The following is a 24,203-nucleotide window of genomic DNA, read 5'->3' as shown; positions in this document are numbered from 1 at the left end:
CCCTCAGGGCGGACCCTCCCTCGCGCCCTCCTTCCCTCCCCGCCTCAGCTCCTCCTGGGGCCCCCGGGATTCCTCGCTCGCTAGGAGGGGAGGACGCGGCTGCGAAGGGCGGGCGATACAGCCAGCCTGCCTCGCCTCTCGCCTCAGCCACTTGGGCAGCCTGAGCCCCTCCTGCAACTAGGAGTTTGCACGACGCCGCCGCCTGGATAGGGACTCTCTCAGCGAACTTTTTTTCGCGGCGCCTGGAACTTTGTTCCTGGAACGCGCGCGCGCGCAGCCACTCGCTCTGCCTCCCTCCCTCCCTCCTTCCTTCCCTCGTCGGAGGTGCAGCGCAGGCAGCGCCACACTCTAGCGCTGGGAACGCGGCGTGGCAGCGTCACGTGGCCTGCCGGCCTGCCAATCAACTCGGACCCCCTTTCCTGTGCCTGGGGCTCCCGGCCGAGCGTGGGACTCTTCGACAGGAGGGCTGTCGGTTCGAGTCCCGCTTGGGGCAGAAGAGGCCTGCATTGCAGGGGGTTGGGCTAGATGACCCTCGTGGTGTCCCACCCTCCCAACGCTACAGTTTTATGATTCTAGGACCGCACTCGCCCAGTGAGGTCGGTGTGTCACCTGCTACCCCGTCAGAGGAGAAACTCAAGATTGCCCAGAGCTGGAATCCTTTGCTGCCTTTCTCTTAAAGGCACACCCCAAAGTTAAACTAAGAAACTGTGCAGCCAGGTCATAGACTAGCTTGCTCGGAAATGTGTGTCTCGCTGTGCTGGAGAGGGGATTCAGTCCATAGTTGGGCGTGTTTAGGACTGAGGCACAGAACTGGCATGTGCCATCGTGGGAGGCCACAGTCCTATGAACGCTTGCTTACCAAAGAGTAAAGCCCCACTGAGCACAGTGGGCCTTGTTTTCGAGGAAGCATGCATGGATCACAGCCACAGTGAGAGTTTACCTTGCAAAACCTTTGCTTGAAAACACCAGATGCCCTTGCGCTTGCATATATATATATCCTGCCTTTCTCCCAGGTGGCTCACAGCATGAATTAAAACAAATACAGCTAAAACACACACAATCTATGTATATATATATTTTAAAGAAACAAACAAATAAATAAATAACTATTAATAACAGCACTGAAAACACTTAAAACCATTTAAAAAGGAGGAAGAATGAGTAGTTGATATATAATAATTGGACAAATGAGAGCCAACAGAGTGTTCAATAATTGTCCTATCAAAACTTGATATTTTGAATCCTCCTGTCAGATGAACCACTAACCAAGGCCTATAACCACAGCTACATTGTAGCAACTGAAAGTTACTGTCTGCCCATGGTAAATTTAGTAATACAAAGTAGCAGACTTCCTCTCCTAATGTTACTGTTGTTTACTACAACTTTTCAAACTTTTACAAAGTTTGCAGTAGCAATTACATTGGCAGAAAATCTAAGTTGCCTGCTTCTGTGCTATTTGTTTGTTTTATCATTATATAAACCCCACCCCTCATTTAACAATCCTGGGGTGGGTTACACATAAATTCAGCCGCAACATTATTCAATACAATATAGAATAACTGTTCTAAATGGGGTTGCACTTAAAGGAACAGGTACACAGTTTAGGAGTGCTCTTGAAACTGTGAGGGCCCAAGCTGGATAAAATGCTGAAGAATGCCTCTCACCAGCTTTGGCTGGTGCATTAGCTGCACCCTCCCAAAATCTGTTCCAGAGTGCTGGGGGAACTCTTAGAAAATGTTCAGGGGGAGGAAAGGCGGAGGACATTCTATGGTGCAAGGGAAAATTCTTATGGTCACCGAACGAGAGACTTAGTGCTATGATGGATTCCACCGCATGAGCTTTTCAAGGCTCAGATGAATTCTATGGAATCAAACTTTTATCCAGATTTATTCAGAAAGTGATGTGTGTACATGCACACTTTCTCTTTCAGTTTCTTGGGAAGAAGAGATACTGATATGAGAGTAGTATGCTGTGGGGGTGACACCCACAGGACTCACTCAAAAATCTGCAGGTATCTATGGGCCTGAAAAGGCTGGTGACACCTGCCTTGCAAATACTCACCTGTTCTGGCATCTTGTCTGTAATACAGTACTGTATCTTGTTTTTATTAGACTTAAATCTGTAAGAACTAGACCTCATTGACTCATCTACGCATAATGAAATGCAGTGTTCAGTATTTTGAATTGTTTAAAGCACGTTGTAAGATCTGCCAGCATTTGAAAAGAAGAAGCATAATATCATTTACAGACAAGATATGTACATGTTGTTGTTGTTGTTGTTTATGCCCATTTTCCATGTGGAAATGTAAGTTTTAGACATGAATCTATTGTTCTGAACAAACACAATTTGAACATGTAACTAAAACTGAATTGTAATCCAGCAGTATGTAGTGATAGAGCAGTATCAAGATAGAAACATCAGTGTCTTGAACAGTGACTGATTTGTTTTCCCAAAGAGAAGGAATTTTGCTGAATTGCACAAATTAGGCATTTACCCTACTAAAACCTGCTCAGTGCTGCACTTAGGAACATAATAAACTTCCTTACATTGAGCCATCACTGGTCCATCCAGCAGATCTCCAGGGATCCTTCCCAATCCTACCTGTTAATGCCAAAGATTCAACTTGGGATCTTCAGCATACCATTGAGCCACTACTCTTCTTTATTACCAGGGAACCCTTGAGGGCATTGTATCAGCCTCCAGCAGTTGTAAGAATAGCATAAATGTTTAAGAAGCTATGGTACATATTAAACATACAGTGGTACCTCGGGTTAAAAACTTAATTCGTTCCGGAGGTCCATTCTTAACCTGAAGCACCACTTTAGGTAATGGGGCCTCCCGCTGCCACCGTGCCGCTGGAGCATGCTTTCTGTTCTCATCCTGAAGCAAAGTTCTTAACCCGAGGTACTATTTCTGGGTTAGTGGAGTCTGTAACCTGAATCATCTGTAACCCAAGGTACCACTGTAGAGCAATAATGTCCCCCAATCACGTTGTGTTCCAATTTATACTAGAACCAGTTTATACTGTGTCTCAACCCTAAACTTTGCCCTCTCACCAGTGGCAAATATAAGAACATAGGAAGATGTCTGATACTGAGTCAGAACATTGGCCTACCTTGCTCAGCATTATCTAGTAGTCTGATGGACAGCGGCTCTTCAGGATTTCAGAAAGGTTTATTCCAGCCCTACCTGGAAATGTCATGGATTGAGCTTGGGACCTTCTGTGGGCAAAGCAGTTTTTCCAAGAACTGGCCTTTGGCCTTTCTCCTATATGTGTAACAAAACCCAACTGATTATTTTGAAATGAAATGCTGAGATGCTGAGTGGCAAGCAGGGAGGGGTGGGTGGCTACTGGAATTTGCTGTTTCTGTGCTTTAAATTGACATATTTTCTGCTCTGAGTCCCTCCTCAAAACTACTCCCCTTCCTGCAGGAAGCCTACACTGGGCAAAGTAGCTGGGAAGTTTTGAGTGGGAAAATGGCAGCTAGTTCCTCTTGTCCCCTAGCCAGATTCTCTACTCAAAATGAAGCTGTCCAAATACTGGTTTCATTACATTTCATATGTTAACTGTGGGAGCCTCTATGTTAGGAGCCTATTTGTAACATGCATTTGCACCTCAGCCGACAACCCCTTGGATTATTTTTACAGGATTCCTTAAGCTCTAATGACACCCCTGGAGTGATTTGTTATCTTTGTAAAAGATAACAAGCCCCTTAAGAACATTGTATAGAAATTCCCTTAATGAGCAGTTATAACCACCACCAGTTTGCCTTCCTGTCAAAAGCTTCTTAACAAGGTGGATAATTTCAACTGGCAACAATAACACTTCTCTTTAGAAAGCAAGCTTTTGTTCAGTACTATAAATGCAAGTTTTGTTCCATTGCATTTTATTGTTCTGTTAGCTTCACACCTGTTTTGTGCTCAGTTTGTTATGAGTTATGTGTTACACTGCATATATAACTATTCCACTGAAAAAATGCCATCTGTCTCTTGTTTAACTGGGAAAAGAAATTGTGCTCATTCAGTGGTTCTTGTAACCCTTATATAAAACAAAGAAAATTGCCTTGATCAGACTCTGAAGTAACTGGAGTTTAAACTAACATATTGAATCTCACCTATTTTGCAGATCATTAGTGTATCTGACTGCACCATTAATAATTATTGTTGTTAGGATGGAAAGCTGAAAATTAAAAGAACCAGATAAACCAGAGAAGATTACAATCCACATTACCAGTCAACTTGTGTGCACATGCGTGCACACAAACACACCTTCAGTTTATTTTCTTATGGAGATATGATGAAAAACATGTGCAGGTTGTATTTGCTCAATAAAAAACCAAACATGTTAATGTTCTAGCCAATTAGCTTAAATGTACTTGGATGTCTGATTGGCAAGCATTGGTACTTAATAAGCAGTGTTAGAATGTTTAATGAAAAAATAGTATGATAGTAAGCATATTAGACTACTTGTAAATTGGTATTAGACTACTCAAAATCTACTTTTTAAATACACACCCCAACAACATTTATGGTCGTAAGCATGACTGGGAGTGGGGGTGGGTCCCATGGGGGGCACACATAAGCTGCTTTCTCATTCCTAAGCCACTGAGTCAGTTTTTGTTTTGTGCTTTGTTTGGACCAAGAGATGGAGAATTAACCTAGTCCCTGTCACTTCCTTCTCCAGTGGGTTAGCTGAAAAGGCACAGGAATGTGGCAGGGGGGAGGAATGTTAGCAGTTTACCTACTCCAGATAAGGAGATTCACACATGTAAAGAGTTTTCTGTGCAGATTGCACATATTACTTATTGTTCCAAACCTTTTACCGTCAGTTAACATACACAAAGCATCGACAAGCATGTACAATTTTTTTACTATGAAAAAAAAAAGGAAAATAACACAACAGCAGCATTTGGGACTTTTTAGTTAAGAGGAAAGACAAGTAAGACGCAACATGATAGAAGTTCCTAAAATGATGCATGACATGGATAAAATGGACAGAGAGAAGTTATTCTCCCTCTGTCATAACACTAGAACTAAGGGACAACACAAAAGCTGAATGTTGGAAGATTCAGGGCAGACAAATGAAAGTTTTTCTTCCTGCAGCAAATATGGAACTTGCTACCACAGGAGGCAGTGATGCCTTTAAGAGAGGATTAGACCATGGGTTGGCAAACTAAGGTCCGCGGGCTGGATCAGGCCCAATTGCCTTCTATATCTGGCCCACAGATGGTCCAGGAATAAGCGTGTGGATTGCCAGTGCACACATTCTTCCCTCTCACACGGTGCTGGCGCCTCCTCCCTCCCTCCTCCTGGCTTCTCCCTGCCCTGCCTAGAGGAAGAAGGGGCTGGGCTTTGTTGGTGCCAGCCCCTCTGTGGAGCCCTTTCGCACACTGCTCATCGTCCCTCCATCGCTGCCGCCAGTCCCTGCTACTTGCAAGACACAGGAGTCATAGCTGGTTGAGCACCCCTCTCAAGTGGCCAACATTTAAAGCAGTCCATCTCCAGAACCCTTTCACACGCTGCTCATCGTCCCTTGTTCATCCCCCCCCCAAAATATAGTCCAGCCCCCCACAAGATCTGAGGGACAGTGGACTGGCCCCCTGCTGAAAAAGTTTGAGGACCCCTGGATTAGACAAATTCATGGAGATAAAAGGCTATCAGTGGCTACTATGCTCTGCCTCAGAAGCAGGCTGCTTCTCTAGGGTTTGAGACACTATTTTTCAGAATACAGTGGTACCTCTGGTTGCAAACGGGATCCGTTCCGGAACCCCGTTCGCAACATGAGCAGAATGCAGCCCGCATCTGTGCATGCGCGGGTCGCAATTTGCCACTTCTGAGCATGAGTGTGACATCATTTTGAGCGTCTGCGCATGTGCGAGCGGCAAAACCCGGAAGTAACCCTTTCCGGTACTTCCGGGTCACTGCGGGATGCAACCTGAAAAGATTTAACCTGAAGCAAACGTAACAAGAGGTATGACTGTACCAGTTGTTGGAAACTGCAGAAAGGGACAATACTTTGTACACAGCTCCTGCTTGCAGGTTTCCCATACGCATCTAGCTAACCACTGTGAGAACAGGCTGCTGGACTAGATTGGTCTGGACTAGATTGCTCTGATCCAGCAGGCTCTTTGTATGTTCTTAAATGTTGCAGTCAGTTCTACCGTTCCTCTGATAACTGCATTCCAGGGTAAAACACAGCAGCTTATTCTGATGGATGCAGCACTGAGGAGCTTCTCGACTTGCAGCTTTTTAAGGAAGATAACAAATCTCTCCAGGAGGGTCGTTAGAGGTTAAGGAATGCCAACTTAGTCCAACAACATCTGCAAGGCCACAGGTTAGCCACCCCTCCTATACCCAGTTCCACATGGTTTGGCATTAATTAAAAATATTACCACCCATGTGGCTGCCCCTTCAGGACAGGGTTAGATGAGATTCAGAGGCTTGTGATAACCTGTGCGAGTGCTTTGCCTGTTCAGCATCTCATATTGTTCAGCTCTGACGAAGAACCACAACTCTGTTAAAGAACTTTTAATTCTAGCAGAGGTTTGGCAGGCTCTGAGCCTCCCTCCCTTCAGATATCTTTTGAAAACTTCTTTTTGTTTACACAGGCCTTTACAACATGATTTCCACCCCCCTTTTAACCAAGCAGTATTTACTGATATTATTTGTTTAATTACAGTTATATCCCACTTTTCCTCCAAGGAAGCTGGAGGTGGCCTACATAGTTCTCCTCAACATTTTATCCTCACAACAACCCTGTGAGGTAAGGTTAGCCTATGAGTGTCGGCTCAAGGTCATCACAGATGTTTTTAATGATTTTTTATGGTTCCTTTGCTGGTTTTATCTTTATACACAGTATTTTATGAAAGAGCAGACTATGAATTTGTAAATAAATAAAAACAAATAAAATAAAAACTTCGACTGACTTATAATAGAATTGGAAAGTATTATAATAGCAATTAGCTGCACCTAGCCAGTAGGTGTCACTCTTCTAAACACATTTGATACTGTGTTGCCTTATTGAGAGGATGCGTTTCAGGATGGAATTAAGAATTTACCGCCAACTCACCTCAATATTTTGCCATTCGCTCATCACGATTAAATCGTCACGAAGTGTGTTAGCCAGATGGGCTCAGCCAGATGGGGGGGGGGGTACAGATAATAAATTATTATTATTAAATTATTATTAGCTGACCAGCTTCCCATTGTGATATGTAATAGAGCAACTGGATCCACACCTACTTGTGACCTACATTTTACAATTCACTTATTTTTGTCTGCTGTTGCCCTTATCATTTGTGTGATTATTATTTCCCTACTGTGGCTTCGTTACACTGCATTTGGCACTGATTTTTTTTGTAACAGAATCGTTAACATGTTATATATCTTGTAATTAACGTTATATAACCAGTTGGGCTTCTTCATTTTTTGCTTGTTGTCTGTGAGCTCTCTCTCCCCGCGAGAATTATTCTCTGTTGTCAGCTTGAAAATGCAGATTTCTGTACAAATAAAGGTGGCATCCGTGAAGAAGAGTTTTCTTCGGATCTTAGGAAGGTTTGGACCCCGTTTCCAGGACAGAGAAGTGCAAGTCCACAAAATTATACCGACGCACTAGTAGATTCTACACAAATCTTTTCCCCCATGCACTCTATAACGATTTTTTTACGTGCAAATGCTGCTTATTTGCTTTCATTCTTGTTGCAGGGCAGCACGTGCCATTTAAGTTTTGCGAAAAATATTTAGCAGATCTCCGGCTTTAATCTCTTGTTCGCATGGACTGATGGAAGTTATATTTGCACGGAGACCCAGTTAAAATTAAATGCACTAAACGGCGGCGCTTCCCTCCCATGATTCCTAATAACATGCATCCTTTGCACACCTTCCTTTCAGGTTAGCTCTGCTGCACAGGCGCGGAAGCGGCCTCGGCTCTCGGCTCTCCCGGGCAACTGCTCAGTCCCGCCGTAAAGAGGCTGAAGCTGCCCAGGAAGTTTTCCCCTGTCTACGTGCTTCCTCCTTTTTAATTTACCGAGAGCCCGAGAGTAAAAAAACCAACTACCAGGAGTGGGGTTCGAACCCACGCGGACATGCGTCCATTGGATCTTAAGTCCAACGCCTTAACCACTCGGCCATCCTGGTGCGGTTACAAGCCCTGCACGCGGGCACTCCTATATAGAACAACAGGCTCTGCAGCTCGGTGCGTTCGACCCGTCGCTGCTCCTTCTCCAGCCGCGGTCCCGGCGGCCCCCACCTTGAGAGCGAGGGGGGAAGAGAACGCTCGGCAGCTGCAAAACGGCTTCCCCTTGCAGCTCTCCCCTCTCTCCTGCTCTTCGAGCATTCTTGAATCCGAGCGCGGGAGGGCGCAGGAAGCGAAGGAAGGAGCGGGCGGAACCCGGATTACCAGAAGTTAAGAGGGGGGAAATGAAAGAAAGAGACGCGAGCGGGCGGTGATCCGCGTCACAGACCACTTGGAGTGTATTTCCTCGCCCCTCATATGGGAAACGAATAATATTTTAAGACTTTAAAAATATTTTAAGTGGTTGTGCCGGTTCAGCATTTCAGCTGAGGTAGATAAACTCCCACTCACGAGGAAGCCTATTGCAAAGCAGGGCTGTCAAACTGATAAAAACAAAGAAGAAGGAGTTCATTTGTTGAAGATGCGTTTATATGCAAAACCTACAGCTTTCTTTCTCCAAAGAAGCGGTTTGTGTATAGATCATGCGGAGCAATGTGGGTACAAATCCCCAAAACACTACTGTATGTACTTGGAGCCTCAGCAGTATAAAAACAATTGCGATCCTCGAAACAAGATCAAGAAGGGACAAGAAGAGAAGCGAGCAGCCTAAACTTTCTAGGAATCAGCAACGTGGGGGGGGGGGGGGACTGCTCTTGCCCCCATGTCCTGCTTGGGGTCTTTCCAGTTTGCAGGGGCAGGTCCAAGAAATTTGGGCACCTGAGACGAACCACTAAATAGCGGTCCCTCCCTCGCTGCCAAGGAAGAAAGGAGGGAATGAAGACCTGTGTTGGGATCTGCTGCCCCTGTGGATCCTGTGCTGCATCCCGAGTCGATCACTTCACCATGCTCCCTGTTGGTTTGGTGGAATCTCCTGCCTCTAAGGGAAGGGAGTGCCATAACTAGGGGGCAACTAGGGAAATGGCCTTGCTCAAGAGCCACATCCCTCAAGCTGCTGTCATTAGTGGAATCATAAAAAAAACAAAAAAAAACTCATCTAATCTCATCTGTAAAAATATAAAATTATTAGAAAAATGAGTTAAGGTCCAAAGATCAGCTCAGCCAAGCCAAAGAAGCTTTTCATCAGGTCACTATCAGTAGCTGCATGCACACCACACAAGGGCATTTCTCACCAAACATAGAATGATGGGAAGTGTGCTTGATTAAGGGTGCAGAGAACTATTGCTCTGTGAGGGGCAAACTACAGTTCCCAGTATTCTTGGTGTGTTTATGTGTGTACACTTTAAATGTTAATGTCACACAACAAACTGCTTTTGAAACTGAAGGGATATTGAAAAGCAGCTTGTTTGGCATGTGAAGGATGCCTCTCAAAAATAAAAAGGTGAAACAAAAAAAAGGCATACCAGGCATGCTTAAGCCCTTTGGTGCACTTAGAAAGGCTCTCTGTATATCTGCCTTTCTAGGTGTGTCTCTGAGCATGTGGGAAGGTAGCAATTTAGAAAAAAATATATTCTATGGACAAGGAAGAATTAATGGAGATACAGGAAGCCTACTACCCATATTAAGCAACAGTGTGGATGAGCCTTATTTTGTCATGTAATAACTCCATGCATGTTTAATAAAAAAAAAAGGCTGCAATCCTATTCACACTTTCCTGGAAGACTTCTGATGCACTGTGTTAAAAACTTTTATCAGTTTAATTCTGATTAACCTGAAATAATAACTACCAATAATTCTGTCTTCACAATGTAGCTAGCATCTCATTCCACCAATAAGAGCTTACTGAAAGACTGGAGGATATGCACTGTTCCATTACCCCCAAACCATGTTGAATTAACCACAGATTGATTAAACTTAAATGTGCTTTTGGTGTGTTTAAACTGTACCTAATTTGCATTATATATTTTAATATGCATAAAGCTTAATGAGTAAAGAAATTTATTTGAAGTGGCCTGCCATTCATTAATGAGTGTTTTAAAAAGAAAAGAAAAGAAAAGAAAAAGATTGTTGTCTTTTTTTCTTGATTTTGAAGGGTAAAAAAAAAAGAGTTGTGGTGCAATGCATTTCCTGGCAAAACTGTGGTTTTGTTAAGGAAACTAAGAACCGTTTAGAAGTGACCTTAAAGTACTGCAGTAATGAAAAGGCCTTCAGTTCATCAGTAAGCAAATGGAAAAAGCAAACCATCTAGTTTCTTAAAACAAATGGCCCTTAAACAGTTGCTAGCACTTTAACTTTATATTCATCTGTTTGCTCCCAACTTTATTAAAATTAAAGACTAAAATCCAGGTTTCCTGAATGCATCATTATTCTGTAAATTGTAAACAGCTTCTCTGTGGCCAAGAAATCCTAAATAAAATATTGTTATTATTATTTATTAAATTTGTCAGTCATTTTTTTTTGTTCAAGGCAACCCAAAGCTTTTTAGTTATTTTAGAGTCGTATTATGTGCCTTTTCAAGTAAATTCCAAAATATTTCCTTTAAAAGTTTCTTTCCAAAGTTTCCCTCTTCCCCCTAGCATAAGAAAAGACCACACATTTGGAAAATTAAAAATTGTTTACTGAAAACTCTGCAAAGGTCAGATTAATGTACTTCATAAAGTTGCACAGGCAGTAAAATTTGACTTAGTTACAAAGTGGTGAAAGTTCCTAAATTATTTGTATAGGAACTCAAGAGTGGCTTTAGAGAACCATGTGGCTGAGCTGGAGCAACCAGCGCAAACATCTTCACATACTGAGTTTCTCAGGTACACTGGGGAAGAACAAAAGGTTGATCACCTAATTCTTCCCAATGTGAGGGGAAGTGGACATAGCTAAGCTAGGCAGGACAGCTCACTCTATGGTATTAACCCCTTCATTAGAGATGGTTATATGAGGCTGGTCATCCCACAGGAAAGGTATGTGACAACACTGGGATGGGGAGTCGTGTAAACACTCCTACATTAACATGGAGACAGACAGTTGCAAATCTTAACCTTGCCAATTTTATTTTGAAGGAAAAGCAGCACATGGAGCACCAACTGGGGCATGCTCCTGATCAGGATTCTGCACACAAAATTACCCCATGGCTGCCGTTTCCCTCAAAGGTGCTGTTTGTAGTAAAAGACGCCTTCAGGAGCAATTAGCAAGCAGGGTTGTTGTTTTTTACATGAAACCAGTGCAGGTTCTTCAGCTTTCAGCTACTGGGAAATTCAGTTTCAAAATTCCTTAAATACAGTGGTACCTCGGGTTACATACACTTCAGGTTACAGACTCCGCTAATCCAGAAATATTACCTCAGGTTAAGAACTTTGCTTCAGGATGAGAACAGAAATTGTGCTCTGGTGGCGCAGTGGCAGCAGGAAGCCCCATTAGCTAAAGTGGTGCTTCAGGTTAAGAACAGTTTCAGGTTAAGAGCAGTTCTTAACCCGAGGTCCCACTATATTAGCAATATGACAACAACAACAAAAATGCCTCCAGTCTCTTGTGTAAGCAAGAGACTACAAATAGTTGTAACTTCTTTCACATCCTGTGTGGATGCTACCATGTATCTTTGTTTTGAGTGCCAGCTCAATGACTAGAAAAAGATAAAACCCAAGTCACTTAAAATATCCAGAGCTAGTGAGTGCTGCTTAGTGATAGAAGAACATACTACAAAAGGAAATTTACAAGAGTTCCACAGTTCAGTATTTTTTAAAGGTAAAGGGACCCCTGAATGTTAGGTCCAGTCGCGGACGACTCTGGGGTTGCGGCGCTCATCTTGTTTTACTGGCTGAGGGAGCTGGCATATAGCTTCCAGGTCATGTGACCAGCATGACTAAGCCGCTTCTGGCGAACCAGAGCAGCACACGGAAACACTGTTTACCTTCCCGCTGGAGCGGTACCTATTTATCTACTTGCACTTTGACGGATTTCGAACTGCTAGGTTGGCAGGAGCAGGGACCGAGCAACAGGAGCTCACGCCGTCGCTGGGATTTGAACCGTGAATACTGCGTCCCTTCAGTATTTCTGAAGTTCATCGTATGGAAGCAATTAATACATGTGTGTGTGTGAATGAACAGCCTGAACAGTATGGCAGAGAGTGGGAATGAAATTATAATCCTCCCACCCACACCTGCTGTGCTCCTGACAAATATAATCCCCTTTAGCTGCTATTTGCATCAGGAAGGAAGCCTCTGCTAGTACCGGTGGAGTCTTCCCTCCCACTGCAAAAACCCAGCATAGGTAGGGAGCATTTTCATCAGGACCCCAGAGGTGGAGGGAGAGCTAAGCTTTCCCTTCCCAGCCCCTGCAGTCCTGATGCTGCCCAGGCTTTACTATAGCTGCTATTTACAGTAGATTTTTTTTTTAAAAAAGTATGTTCCTTAACTGTGTAAATGGGTAAATCTGCACTAAAAGAAGAAAAATGAAGATAGCGGTGCTGCTGTCGTGTGGGTGATGCAAAAAGCTTCCGTGTGCATAAGCAGGCACCATTTCCACAGCAAACTCTGTTTTCTCAGGCCATGTCCACACCATACAATTAAAGCACCATTATAGCATAACATGGAGAATCCTAGGGACTGTCGCTCTCTGAGATCAGCACCCTGAACAAACAACACTCATCGTCCTTTTAATGTCTGGTGAAGAGGTGACCTCAGACTGTGTCCTGGTCTTTCTTGTGACTTCTGGCAAACGTATCTACTATCACTCTGCCTTAGGCAGCTGATTCTGGGTATCATAAAAGGGCAGCTAACTTTGTATAACTTAATTTATTACTGTATTCTTGTATTTTCACTGCGAGGGAGGGAACAGACATTGTAGGATTTTCTTTGTCAGGTGTCAAGAAACAAGCAGCCTTGGTTGCTCTACACCTGGACCTGGGGGGTGGATACACCATTTGCTGCTCCACCTGAGGTAGGAAAATGCCTTCACCTGGTTCTGGCTGCTTCCACGTTTCCCTGCTCCCACAAGTGCCATCATAACGAATAAAAACACTGGACAGACAGCAATTCAAGATCTTTCTTTATACACTAACAAAAAGATAATTAAGGCTTCCACATTTATTTTAATATACAGAAATATCAGAACATATATAAAAAATAAGTATATGCTGTGTACAATTACAACAAATCTTGTATCAAAACTCTCAGATCATGTGCACACGCTAGTTTTCTAAACAACATTACTGAGAATCACACCTGTAATTTTGTCTTTTTTTCTTTCATCCAGGAAAAAACAACTGGCCACAACACTGATTACTTTAAAGTCTATGAAGGTTGCTGTTGTTTAAATTGCACCAAAAGCATTAATTTAGGAGCAATTCATTATACACCTGGTCAACATTTCCTTTGCTTCGTATATGTTCCGGTGTATGGGTAATTTTGCAGTAATGTTGCAGACCAGGTTAATTTTACCTTTTGTTATATTGGAATACATGACAACTCGCCAATATCCTTTGGCTTTTGGTACAAGCTGCAATACGTGCACCGGAGTCATTAATGAACATAAGAAAACATAAGGACATTGCTTTAGAGCAATTTCTCTCAAACCGAGCACAAACTTTAAGTGTCTTCAAATCTGAGCGTGTCCCCAAAACACTTATCTAGCAATTTCATGAGGACAATCAAATTTTGCAGCATCGCAAGCAGCAGCAGAGGATTGTTCGGCAAGGATGCTTCCTTCGGTATTCGAGAGCTCTCCTCACTTCACCTTTAGCTTCTCCAACATATTCTTCAACATTATGCACGTTGAGCTCAATAATATCGAAGGTGTCCGCCTGTTCTTCTACTAGCAGGGCTACCTGCAAGAAGAGTTCATGAACTTCCTTGATTCGGGACTCCAGCTTCATCAGCTCTTTGTGCCGGGTCTCTATCTCGTTCAAGGCCGAACGAGCTCCCTTTGCGTCAGACAGAAGGTTCTCAGAGAAAACGTCCCACCTGCCTTGTTCAATGATGTCCTCTATCTGGTTCCCAGACACTTCCTTGCCCATGATCTCTAGCTGCCGTTGGATCCTAATCTTGCAGTTCTCCCGCTGGCTCATCTCTGTCTCATTGTATTTAAACATGGCCTCCTGAAAAGAATGCATGAGATCAACATAGTGGTCCTTGGCCACACGGGCTATGATTGTGTTTGAGCCATATTTTGTTTCTGCATCTTCACTGAAGTCTCTCAAAACCTGCAGCTTCCTGTGGATTTCTTCTCCACGAGCCTTGATGTCTTTCGCAATCGTGTTTGTGTCACGTTTTATGCTACTGAAGCGGCGCATAGAGGTGAGGAAGCGAGTGTTTTGTTTGCCCAGGCGTCTAATGTCCTCTTTCAGGTGGAGATTGCTCGTTCGGATTGCCTGGATATCTTTGAAAAGACTTGCCAAGGCATAATCTGTTTCAAACAGCAGACTGTTGTGAGGTAAGAGCAGTTGATTTTCTTCATCATGAGTATGTTGGCTGTAAAGCTTAGATAACTCAAAAAATTCAAAGAGTCGGTCTCTCATTTTGGCCTCTATGGACAGAAATAGAAAAATAAAAATTAGTAGAAATAGCAAGCTTCTCTTAATGATCTAAATATCTTTGCACAGAAGACAGTGTGTTTGATGTTCCAAATATATTTACTGGAGTATCATGGACTTTACAAAATATTCTACCTTTCTGACACATTACTGAGTGTTGTAAACTCCATGCCCTATATATATTTCAGTATACTTGCCTATATTCCATGGAAAGATCAGGAATGACATTTTGCCATGACGATATAGATTACTATTCAAACAGAAGCACAAACTAAAGTCTTGATTAGTGACTAGACTTTGATTCCGTTCCATCCATTGATTTAAATGAGACATTTAGTTTGCAGATCCACACTGCGGCACACTGGCTCTCATGGCAACCAAGCGGCAGACAGAAGAAAAATGCTTCCATGTGGCCAGGGTGTGGTGTCACAGTGGCAATAGCTGCAAGAAGCAATATCCATGGGTTGGATCTGGAGTAAGTCATGACAAGAACAGACTCACCGAACCAGGGGCAGACTTTGATAATAGGGCATCCTGAGCAAGAACAAAAGTTGCCTCCCCATCACCCCCCCCCCAAATCACAACTCTGTTGCCCTTCTGACTGGGACCTAACTTTACGTAGCGACTCATATAAATATAGGTTGTTGTTGTTGTTGTTGTTTGTGCTCCCATGGCTCAGCATCCTGCAGGGGGAACACTGCCCTAAATCTGGCACTGCGCTGAACCAACAAGCTTCATGTCTCTACCATTGTAACATCAGGCCATGACATGGAAGTGGCTTATTCAGAGTATGCTTCAGTAAGATAATTTAATCAGGGTTAACATGCTGGCAGATTGTTCGGTCTTGTCAATCAACCACCTATTTAACCACAGTCAAATATTCCATGAAGCCATGATGCTGATTAAATTACAAGAAGTGGTCCACTGCATACTGCCTTAAACAGCTGTTGTTTAATATTTACTGTTACTTTGCTTTCTATATGTTAGAAAGGTAATTTTTGATACAACCTTTCATAATTAGAGATGGACTCTGGTGTTCCAGCATAAAAGACTGAGTTGAACTGTTCAGTGATTTTTTTTAAAAAAAGTGGATATATTCCAAATTACTTGACCAATATTTGACATGTCAGCTGACCAGAGATCATCGCGCCCTCCCCCCCCCCCCACCTCAAATTCACAGTTCTAGAACCTTATACTCAGAGCAGTTAAGGGGTGGTAAAAAGATCTCTACTTCCCAGTAAATTAACCAAGAGGAGTATTCCATATTGGTTAACACGGGATACAGAAAAGCTATTGTACCATAAAATTAATTTTGTTCAGGAATGAAATACTGTTAATTGTCTTAACTTTTAAGCAAACCAAATTACAGCACTAGTGTGTGAAACTGAAATTGTATTTCATTGCATGCATAGTTTGAAGACATATCTGATTTAACCAGCAACAAATATGCACATTACATCAGACCTAGGACTGAGCAGTTGAAGTATCAACAGTATTTGGGAGCTATCCATAAGTCTGTTAGCTGTCAGGTGGGTGATAGCAATGTTGTTATAATTTGAGGCAAAACAAAGAAAGAGAAGAGATTGGCTGAAATGCAAAATCATACCATGTACTTTGATTTCAGCATGATAATTTCACTCTACACTTCTTCTGTGCTTTCCCCATACTCCTCCCTCCCTCCCTCCTTCCTGCCTTTTTCCATATTTCATGCAGATTTCTAGACACATGTTCAGACTGAACTATTTTTCTAGGCCACAGAAAGTCAAAGCCATTGCTAATTGTACAGAGATCGCCAACATGGTGCCTTTCAGATGTTTTGGATTACAACTCTCAGCACCCCTGACCATTGGCTGTGATGGGTGAGTTGTAGTCCAGAACGTCTGAAGGGCATCATGTTGACTATCCCGGAAGAAACAGGCATTCAGGTTACAGGGTGAGCATCCAGCCTGTAACTCCTGTCCTCACCCCGACCAGCACTTTATGCTACCTCTACAGTTTCTTCTGTAGGGATGCGGGTCTACTGGGATGCAGGTGGCACTGTTGGTTAAACCACAGAGCCTAGGACTTGCTGATCAGAAGGTCAGTGGTTCAAATCCCTTGGCCAATAAAGAGAGATGAGCACCGCAACCCCAGAGTCGGTCACAACTGGACCTAATGGCCAGGGGTCCCTTTATCTTTACCTTACAATTTCTTCACTACTTAATAAGTCTCCTATATCCCATCTAACCTATTCCACAATCCACCACCTGCTATCCCTCTCCCTTTCCCCTAGGAAACATTTCCCTACAACCCAACTGAAGTCATATAAATCCTTTATACTGTAGTTTTCTTCCATGTCCTCCATGCCTTCAATGTACAGATATTCAAGTGCAGCATGAGAAGCACCAGAATGTCTCAGGCCCGCCTTGGCTTTGTTTTCATTGATGTTTGAATATTTAGGATGCCTTACACTGATGACAACAGAACTAGTCAGACAGGACTCACAGGCAATTAACAGCTGCTGCCTTTAGACTCAGGGGACTAACTGTTCAAATGATGAGAGTCCTGTTTGACTTGTTGTTTAAGTGCCCCTTCAGGGACAACTCAGAATGCATATCAGCCAGCACTTTTCTAGGTTTCTGTGTGCTGTATAGAAAATCACTCTGGGTCCGGGAAGCAAGGTTTAACTTTCTCTGCCCTGCTCCATTTCCCCCATCCCCAACTTTTATTTGGTATCATAGTTGTACAGTTTGAAATGTATGGGGGGGGGAATTAAACTGAGGAAATGATGCAGAGGAAAGAGTTTTACTCCCTCCTCCTCCAGCACCACGGTCCCAGTCTGAATCTCTTCTTGCTAAGAACATTCGTTTTAAAAGTGTAGGAGATCCTTTTCCTTAGATCTCTCAAGTCCCCTCTAGTTTGGCCCCAACTTAGTGTGTTTGGCCCCAACTTAGGAGGCAGAGTAAAATTACGGTACGCCCGTGCCTCAAAAAATATTCAATAATAATAATAATAATAATTTATTATTTATACCATCTGGCTGGGTTTCCCTAGCCACTCTGGGCGGCTCCCAACAGATTAAAGTAAACAAAGACTGAAAAGAAGATAGCAGAAAACAAAACACACGTGTTATGCCTAATGAACAACTGAAAATAAAGGTGTCCTACTTCACTATTTTTTGGAAGCTAGAACCAAAGTAACTCCCAGTAACCCTTAAACATGCACACATTACAATACGAGTGCAATGCAAGTCATAAGACACATCTTATATATTTCCTTGTTAATGTCTACTTGACTCATAACAGCTAAGAAGCCAAGTATGCAGGTAAGATTACTAAGCACCAACACTGTATCATACATTCAAAGAGCTCTAATTCTATTATCTAACTTCTCACCACATTATCCCTACAAGTCACATGCTATCAAGTGACTGTAACCTCATGATTACAACAACCGCATGTACACATAGCATTATGAAATAAAAGCTGTTACCAATCAAAAATTCCCAGAGCGCCTCAGATTCTTGTTGCCTTGTTTATACTGCACATTTTCCATGATGTATATTTGTACGTATTCATGCAACCACCTACAAGACTCTCAAATGCAGATGTCACAAGCAAAGAAAACATGCATGATTTAAGATGCCATTCCAGTTGATCAAAGGAAGAGAAGTCAAAGGGGTAATTCCAGCCTAATGTTTTCATCCAAATAGAATACACTCAAAGACTTTTCCTATGAATGTTGAATCCACGTGGAATTTGGTGACAAATAATGTGTCACAAATTCATTGAACACCAAGGAAGACCCTTTGCGGGGTCAAAAAGTGTTGGGTTGGGATATTTTTTGTTTATTTGTCACATCAGATTTTCTGAATATATTATTGTACTGTAGTAATTTTATCCATATCTTTATTGTATGTTAAAACCTTTTGTGGGTTTAAAGTTGCATTTTATTCTTCAGTACATTTTAGTAGCACATATATATATATATATATACATATATATATACTTTCGTAGATTTTCACGGGTACAGGAATGCAGCTCTGTTCTAGTAACAAGAAGCCGAAAGCACCAGCCTGAAGATGACGAGTGAGACCTCGTCGAAACGTCGCCTAGACACCCCAACTCTTACACGGGAAGATACCCGAAGACACCAAAACCTGCATATATATATATATATATATATATATATATATATATATATATATATTTGATCACACCCAATTCTGGGTCTAAGTATTTCAAACCATAACCAGCCCAGTCCTCTCCAGGTCTGCCTAGAGGTAAACCCAACTGAGGCTTACTCCCCATCAGACTTATTCCCAGGAAGCTGGTATAGCATTGAAGAAGCCTAAGAGATGCTTTCATATACAGTGGTGCCCTGCAAGACGAATGCCTCGCAAGACGAAAAACTCGCTAGACGAAAGGGTTTTGCGTTTTTTGAGCTGCTTCACAAGACGAATTTCCCTATGGGCTTGCTTCGCAAGACGAAAACGTCTTGCAAGTTTGTTTCCTTTTTCTTAACACCGCTAATACAGTTGCGACTTGACTTCGGGGAGCAACTCATAGAACGTGGTGTGGTAGCCTTTTTTGAGGTTTTTAAAGACTTTGGTGATTTTTGAAGCTTTTCCAAAACTTTTCTGACACCGTGCTTCGCAAGACGAAAAATTCGCTAGACGTAAAAACTCGCGGAACAAATTAATTTTGTCTTGCGAGGCACCACTATAAAATGAATAACACTGCAGCTTCCATTTACAAGAGGTTCAAGCACATGAGATTAATTGGTAAATGTCCCAGTTCATACGTGGCTCCTAAAAAACCCTTAAAGGATACACAAGTGTCTATAATTACTATAAAACAGAGCTATGCCATGGGTCTACAGAAAGGGAGCTAACAACCAGGCCATCTGAAATATTGTACCAGAAAGACACAGTCTTGGTTCATGGTAAGCTTACCTATAGTTTACCAGGACCTCATGAATGTACTGTCTCTAGAAAGGAGCTCACAGCTACTTTGCTCCTCTCTGATATTTTTTTACTCTCGCACATGCTCAGCTAAGCCAAGGTTTGTCTTAGCATGTTGTCTGAACCCAGGTTCATTGTTAAGCTCTATCCTCACTAACCAGAAGCTGTACCCAAGAACAACCATTTGCCTTATGATGATGATGTGTGAACCAGGCCAGTATATTTTTTAATTGCCTCTGCCATAATCAAAGTGTTGAAAAATCCCACCCTGAAAAAAATAGGGATCCTTTTCAGTATTGGCTGGTGTAGTGAGGTAGAGCTACCCTCACGGATACAGAAAGTGGTGCAGCTTAGCTGGATGACACCAGGGTGGGGCAGGATGGCAGCAAGGTTGAGGTGGGGTGGGCACACTGGTGGCAGCTGTGGGGCATCCCACCCCAGTGCCATCCAGGGAAGCAGCAGTGACCCCAGACGTAGGGGGAGTCACCACGGTTTGCCTCACTACACTGTGTGTGCAAAGTACCGGGGCATCCTCTGGAATACCAGTAAGGTGGGATAGAGAAGAGATTGTAATGCTTCGTTTCCAAATTCAAGTTTTTGTTTCATTTTTAGAAGCAGAGCTGTTAACTGTAAATGCAGTAGCAATGGAAACAACAGGTTTGCACAACTGCCTTCACACTTCTTACTCTTCCAAAGCACACAGGAAATTAGTTACTTAGAAATTTACAGGAACAGCTTACTCAAACTTAGTTCTTCTTTAACACTGAGCTGGATACTGTCCATGTTAGTTGAAATGAATGCGATTTAACTCAGCCCTTGCTAACTTTTCATATTGATTTCAATGGAAACCAAGTTTATGGTAAGTATTTTAATCTGGATCAGACCTATTGTTTCCCTTCCACAACAAACTGTTTTCTGGATGACCAAAATTGGTTATATCATCCATATTTGAAGTTCTGACTTTTTAATACATATTGGTGTAATTTCCTGTCACGTTCATTCAACATATACACTATAACAATAAAATTTAAGATTAAAAGAAATTCTCCCCACCCAAACTTATTTGATTTTGCTTCCCAATTCCTGGATTGAGGAATCATGTTCCTTTAAAAATCAAACACACCCTAAAAATAGAGAGAAGTCTAAGGTAATAGATCAGTTATGGTTTTAAAATTAAAATGGATCTATCTTAAATCTGCAACTTAAGTACTCATCACCTACTTAAGATTGATCTTAATTAATTGATAAGCATTCTATTTAGCCATTTAGCCCCTAGGAGAATAAAGTGAAAGGGAAAAGTAAGGAAGAGAATCCAGTTTTTTAAAAATGGGGAAGAAATGAAAATTTCCTCAAATAGCTTTTCATATCTGAATTATATTGATTCTCCCTATATAAAACGTTCAGGTAAAGTAATATCATCATCCTACAATACATACTTCTAATTATTGGATTCTAACTAGATCCAATTCAGTGTAATTAGAACCCAGTACTGTATTAAAATAGATTATATTTGTTTGCTTCTTTTTGGATTCCCCTGATGTTATAAAGAAATGATGAACAAGTGTTTTCTAATCACTAATACCAGCGGTTTTCTCACCCCTCCCCCGGGACACTTCCTTTTGACAGACAGAAAGTGAGGCACGAAACACACACACACACACACACACACACACTTCGCTTTTTCATGGGCTCTGCCCCAAAGTTTGATTCAGAAAGTAGAAGTGAAACAGATCCTCTGGAATGTGAATCATTTTACATGTTTTTTTCAAAGTCACAGGTCCAGAAACATTGGCCCACAGCACAGATCCTCATGTATCTTTGTGATTTTTACATAGAATAATAGTAAAACCACAAAGCACAGAACACATCTGCGAACACAGAGGTGACCTATAATTTGATGTCAATTCTGTAAAAATTATAAGGATCTGTGCCTCAGATCAGGTCCATGATTGTTAAAGTCAATGAAAACAGATATATGATCTTTGAGTTGATGGTGTGTGTGTGTGTGTGTGTGTGTGTGTGTGTGTGTGTGTGTGTGTGTAGGGGGGGGATGTGTGAAGAAATACAACATTTCAAGAGAATCCATTTTCCTGCTTCCAGCCTTCTCTCTCTCCTCAAACCCCATCATTATCTCTCTCCACAGCACTTCAAGCTCTCTCTCTCTCTCTCTCTCTCTCTCTCTCTCGACTCCTATGGCACCCCGTTTTCTCACCCCCTCCCCTCTATTCCCCACCTTTCCCTGATCACTTCCCTCTCCCTCCTCTCCTCTTGGTTGCTTTGCTTTCTGTTCAGCTGAGCCCTGAAAGGTACATACTGTAGAACTTAAAGAAGTGGGAAAGAGTGTCGCTGTTCTAACTTCCTCCTTTTTAAGGGGGTTTGGTAAGCATCCTGGCTTGACAGTGGACATGTGATGAAGCATCCTGGCAATCTCATGGTGAATAGTGAGGGGGGAGCTCAGAAGCTTTGCAGGCACCGCGGGCACCATATTGACTGCCCCAGCTTCACACATGTATAGATAGCCAGCTCTCTCTTGACAGCCAGTTTAAGATGATATAATTTAAGATGCCCCCAAATAACTTTATGTTATGAAGCATACATATGTCATTAATAACAAGAAGAGTTAATAATAAACTAAAAAGTTAACGCAGGTTTTTTTCCAACCAAATGCTACTCGGGTTCACATCCACTTAAAAAATCAGACCATTAGTTTGATACGAGGTGAACAAAACGTTATGGAAGTCTGGCAGAACATTTCCCTCGGCGCCCCTTAACTGACTAACTCCTAAGTAAGTGTGGATAATATTGCTGCCATCATTTCATGATCCCTACAGACCGTCCACTTTTAACTTAGGGAAGGAAGTCTGGCAAAGCCGAAGCCTCAGAAAGTTTCCTCAGCAATAAGCCCCCTTTGCGTTCAGTGTGTGAGCAGGTTGTAGGGGGGCTGTAATCTTGCGCACCCTTACTATGCGCATGGTGCATAGCTTGACAGTCAAGGCAATGGGCACAAACCACTTCCAGCCGAAGTCACTGGTAACTCACACCAAGTACGGGGGGTCAGGACTGGAACCCAGGACCGCCTGGGTACCCTATATAAGCCACCTTGAAGCAACAGTGGAGAAAAGAAGGCCAAGTTCCCCTAAATCAGACAAATTCTTCTTACAGCTCATCACTAGTTGCCTGATCGCCAAAAAGCGCTTCAGCATCGACGGCAAAAGTTTGTTCCTCCAAGACACCTAAACTTCCCCTCCAGCCCAAGAAACAGAAGGCTTCTCCCGGAGCCGGCCACACCCCCGTGATCGTCCACACAACTCCTTGAAGAAGTTCAGGCTGGACGTAAAAAAGAAAGAGCGAGTCCCACTGACCTAAGACAGGAGGAGGCACAGCTTCTTTTCCTATTTAGATAGATAGATTTGCTGCCTGGCCCCATCACCATTTCCCCCCAAGGATATTTCCATGCCGTCCTCCAGGGCTATAAGGACCCGAGCACTTACCCGCATGCACTGGGGAAGAGACGAGAGCCTCGCGTCGCGCTGCTGCCCCAAAGACGTCCCAGCCAAAAACACGCCGCCTGGTGCAAGAGCTTGTCAACTTGGCCAGGGGGGGGGGAGTTTCCCCCGCCGCTTGACTCGCCCCGCCCCCGGCTCCTCCCGCGCGCTGCCCATTGGTTCCCTTTCCCTCCCTCGCAAGTGATGGGCGGCGCGGTGGCGGCGAGTGGATGCCGCGGGTGAGCGATTGGCTGCCGCCTTGTGAAAAGGCACAACTCGAGGCTGCCTGAGAAAGTCGGAAACAATGCTGGGATCGCCGCGGTGTGTCCGGAAGCGGATTCTCCGGGCGTGTTTCCTCGACGAGGGATGAATCCCCAGTCATTTTCGCCCCAGGCCTCCTGAATCACCGCGGGTAAAAGTGGGGTGCCTTTAAACCACTGTGTGTCAGTCAGCATCTGCCACGAGACGCCCATCAGACTGCTGCTTAGGGCGATTTTGAAAAGAATAGTGATTTAAGTGGCATTAAAGGGTGAAAACACACGCACAACTCGCAAATAAGGGAAAGTGGCTCATAAATGCGTGGAAGAGTCTGGATGTAAATATGGGGAGGAATGTGATTTTCTTTTCAAATAAAACCTGGATAGGTTTAAAAGGTGTTCCCCGCCCACCCAAAAATGAGAACAGACCATATAGTTCATTGGTAGAGCACATAGGTTGCATGCATAAGATCTCATGTTCACCTTCAATACCACTAAGCATCAGTCACTGGGCAGCACAGATAGGAGAGTGCCATTGCACATATCTGCTGCCCTGCTTGTGCGTTTCCACAGTGAGAAAAAGATGTTGGATTAGATGGGCTGGCCCTTTGGTCCATTCCAGCGGGTCTTGTCTTACATTCTTAAGAATGGGATCCGGTGATGGGAAAGACCACTGCCTGAAACCCTGGATAATGTCTGCCCGTGAGACTAGACCAGGGAGGGATAGCCATCCTGGTGTCCTCAAAATATTGTTGGACTCCAATTCCCATCAGCCACATCCAGCAAGGCCTGTGGTCAGGGATGATGGGAGCTGCAGTTCAGCAACAGCTGGAGGACACCAAATTGGCTTCCCCTGGGCAAGACAAAA

The 24,203-nt window shown here is 43.2% G+C and overlaps 1 protein-coding gene across 1 annotated transcript; it reads right to left on the bottom strand.

The window, feature by feature from the left end:
• Positions 1-13,155: 13,155 nt before the first annotated feature.
• Positions 13,156-23,212, bottom strand: STX11 (syntaxin 11). Its single transcript, XM_081187924.1, has 2 exons — positions 23,085-23,212; positions 13,156-14,644 (listed from the first exon to the last, which is right to left on the bottom strand). Exon 2 carries the CDS (start codon positions 14,634-14,636, stop codon positions 13,770-13,772), a length of 867 nt encoding a protein of 288 aa, XP_081044050.1. The 5' UTR covers positions 14,637-14,644; positions 23,085-23,212; the 3' UTR covers positions 13,156-13,769.
• Positions 23,213-24,203: the final 991 nt, after the last annotated feature.

This window comes from Podarcis bocagei, assembly GCF_964188305.1.
Source record: "Podarcis bocagei genome assembly, chromosome: 3".
In the NCBI taxonomy this organism is placed as follows: domain Eukaryota; kingdom Metazoa; phylum Chordata; class Lepidosauria; order Squamata; family Lacertidae; genus Podarcis; species Podarcis bocagei.
The sequence above is the reverse complement of the archived record's forward strand: the minus strand, read 5'-3'. Positions and strand labels throughout refer to the sequence as shown.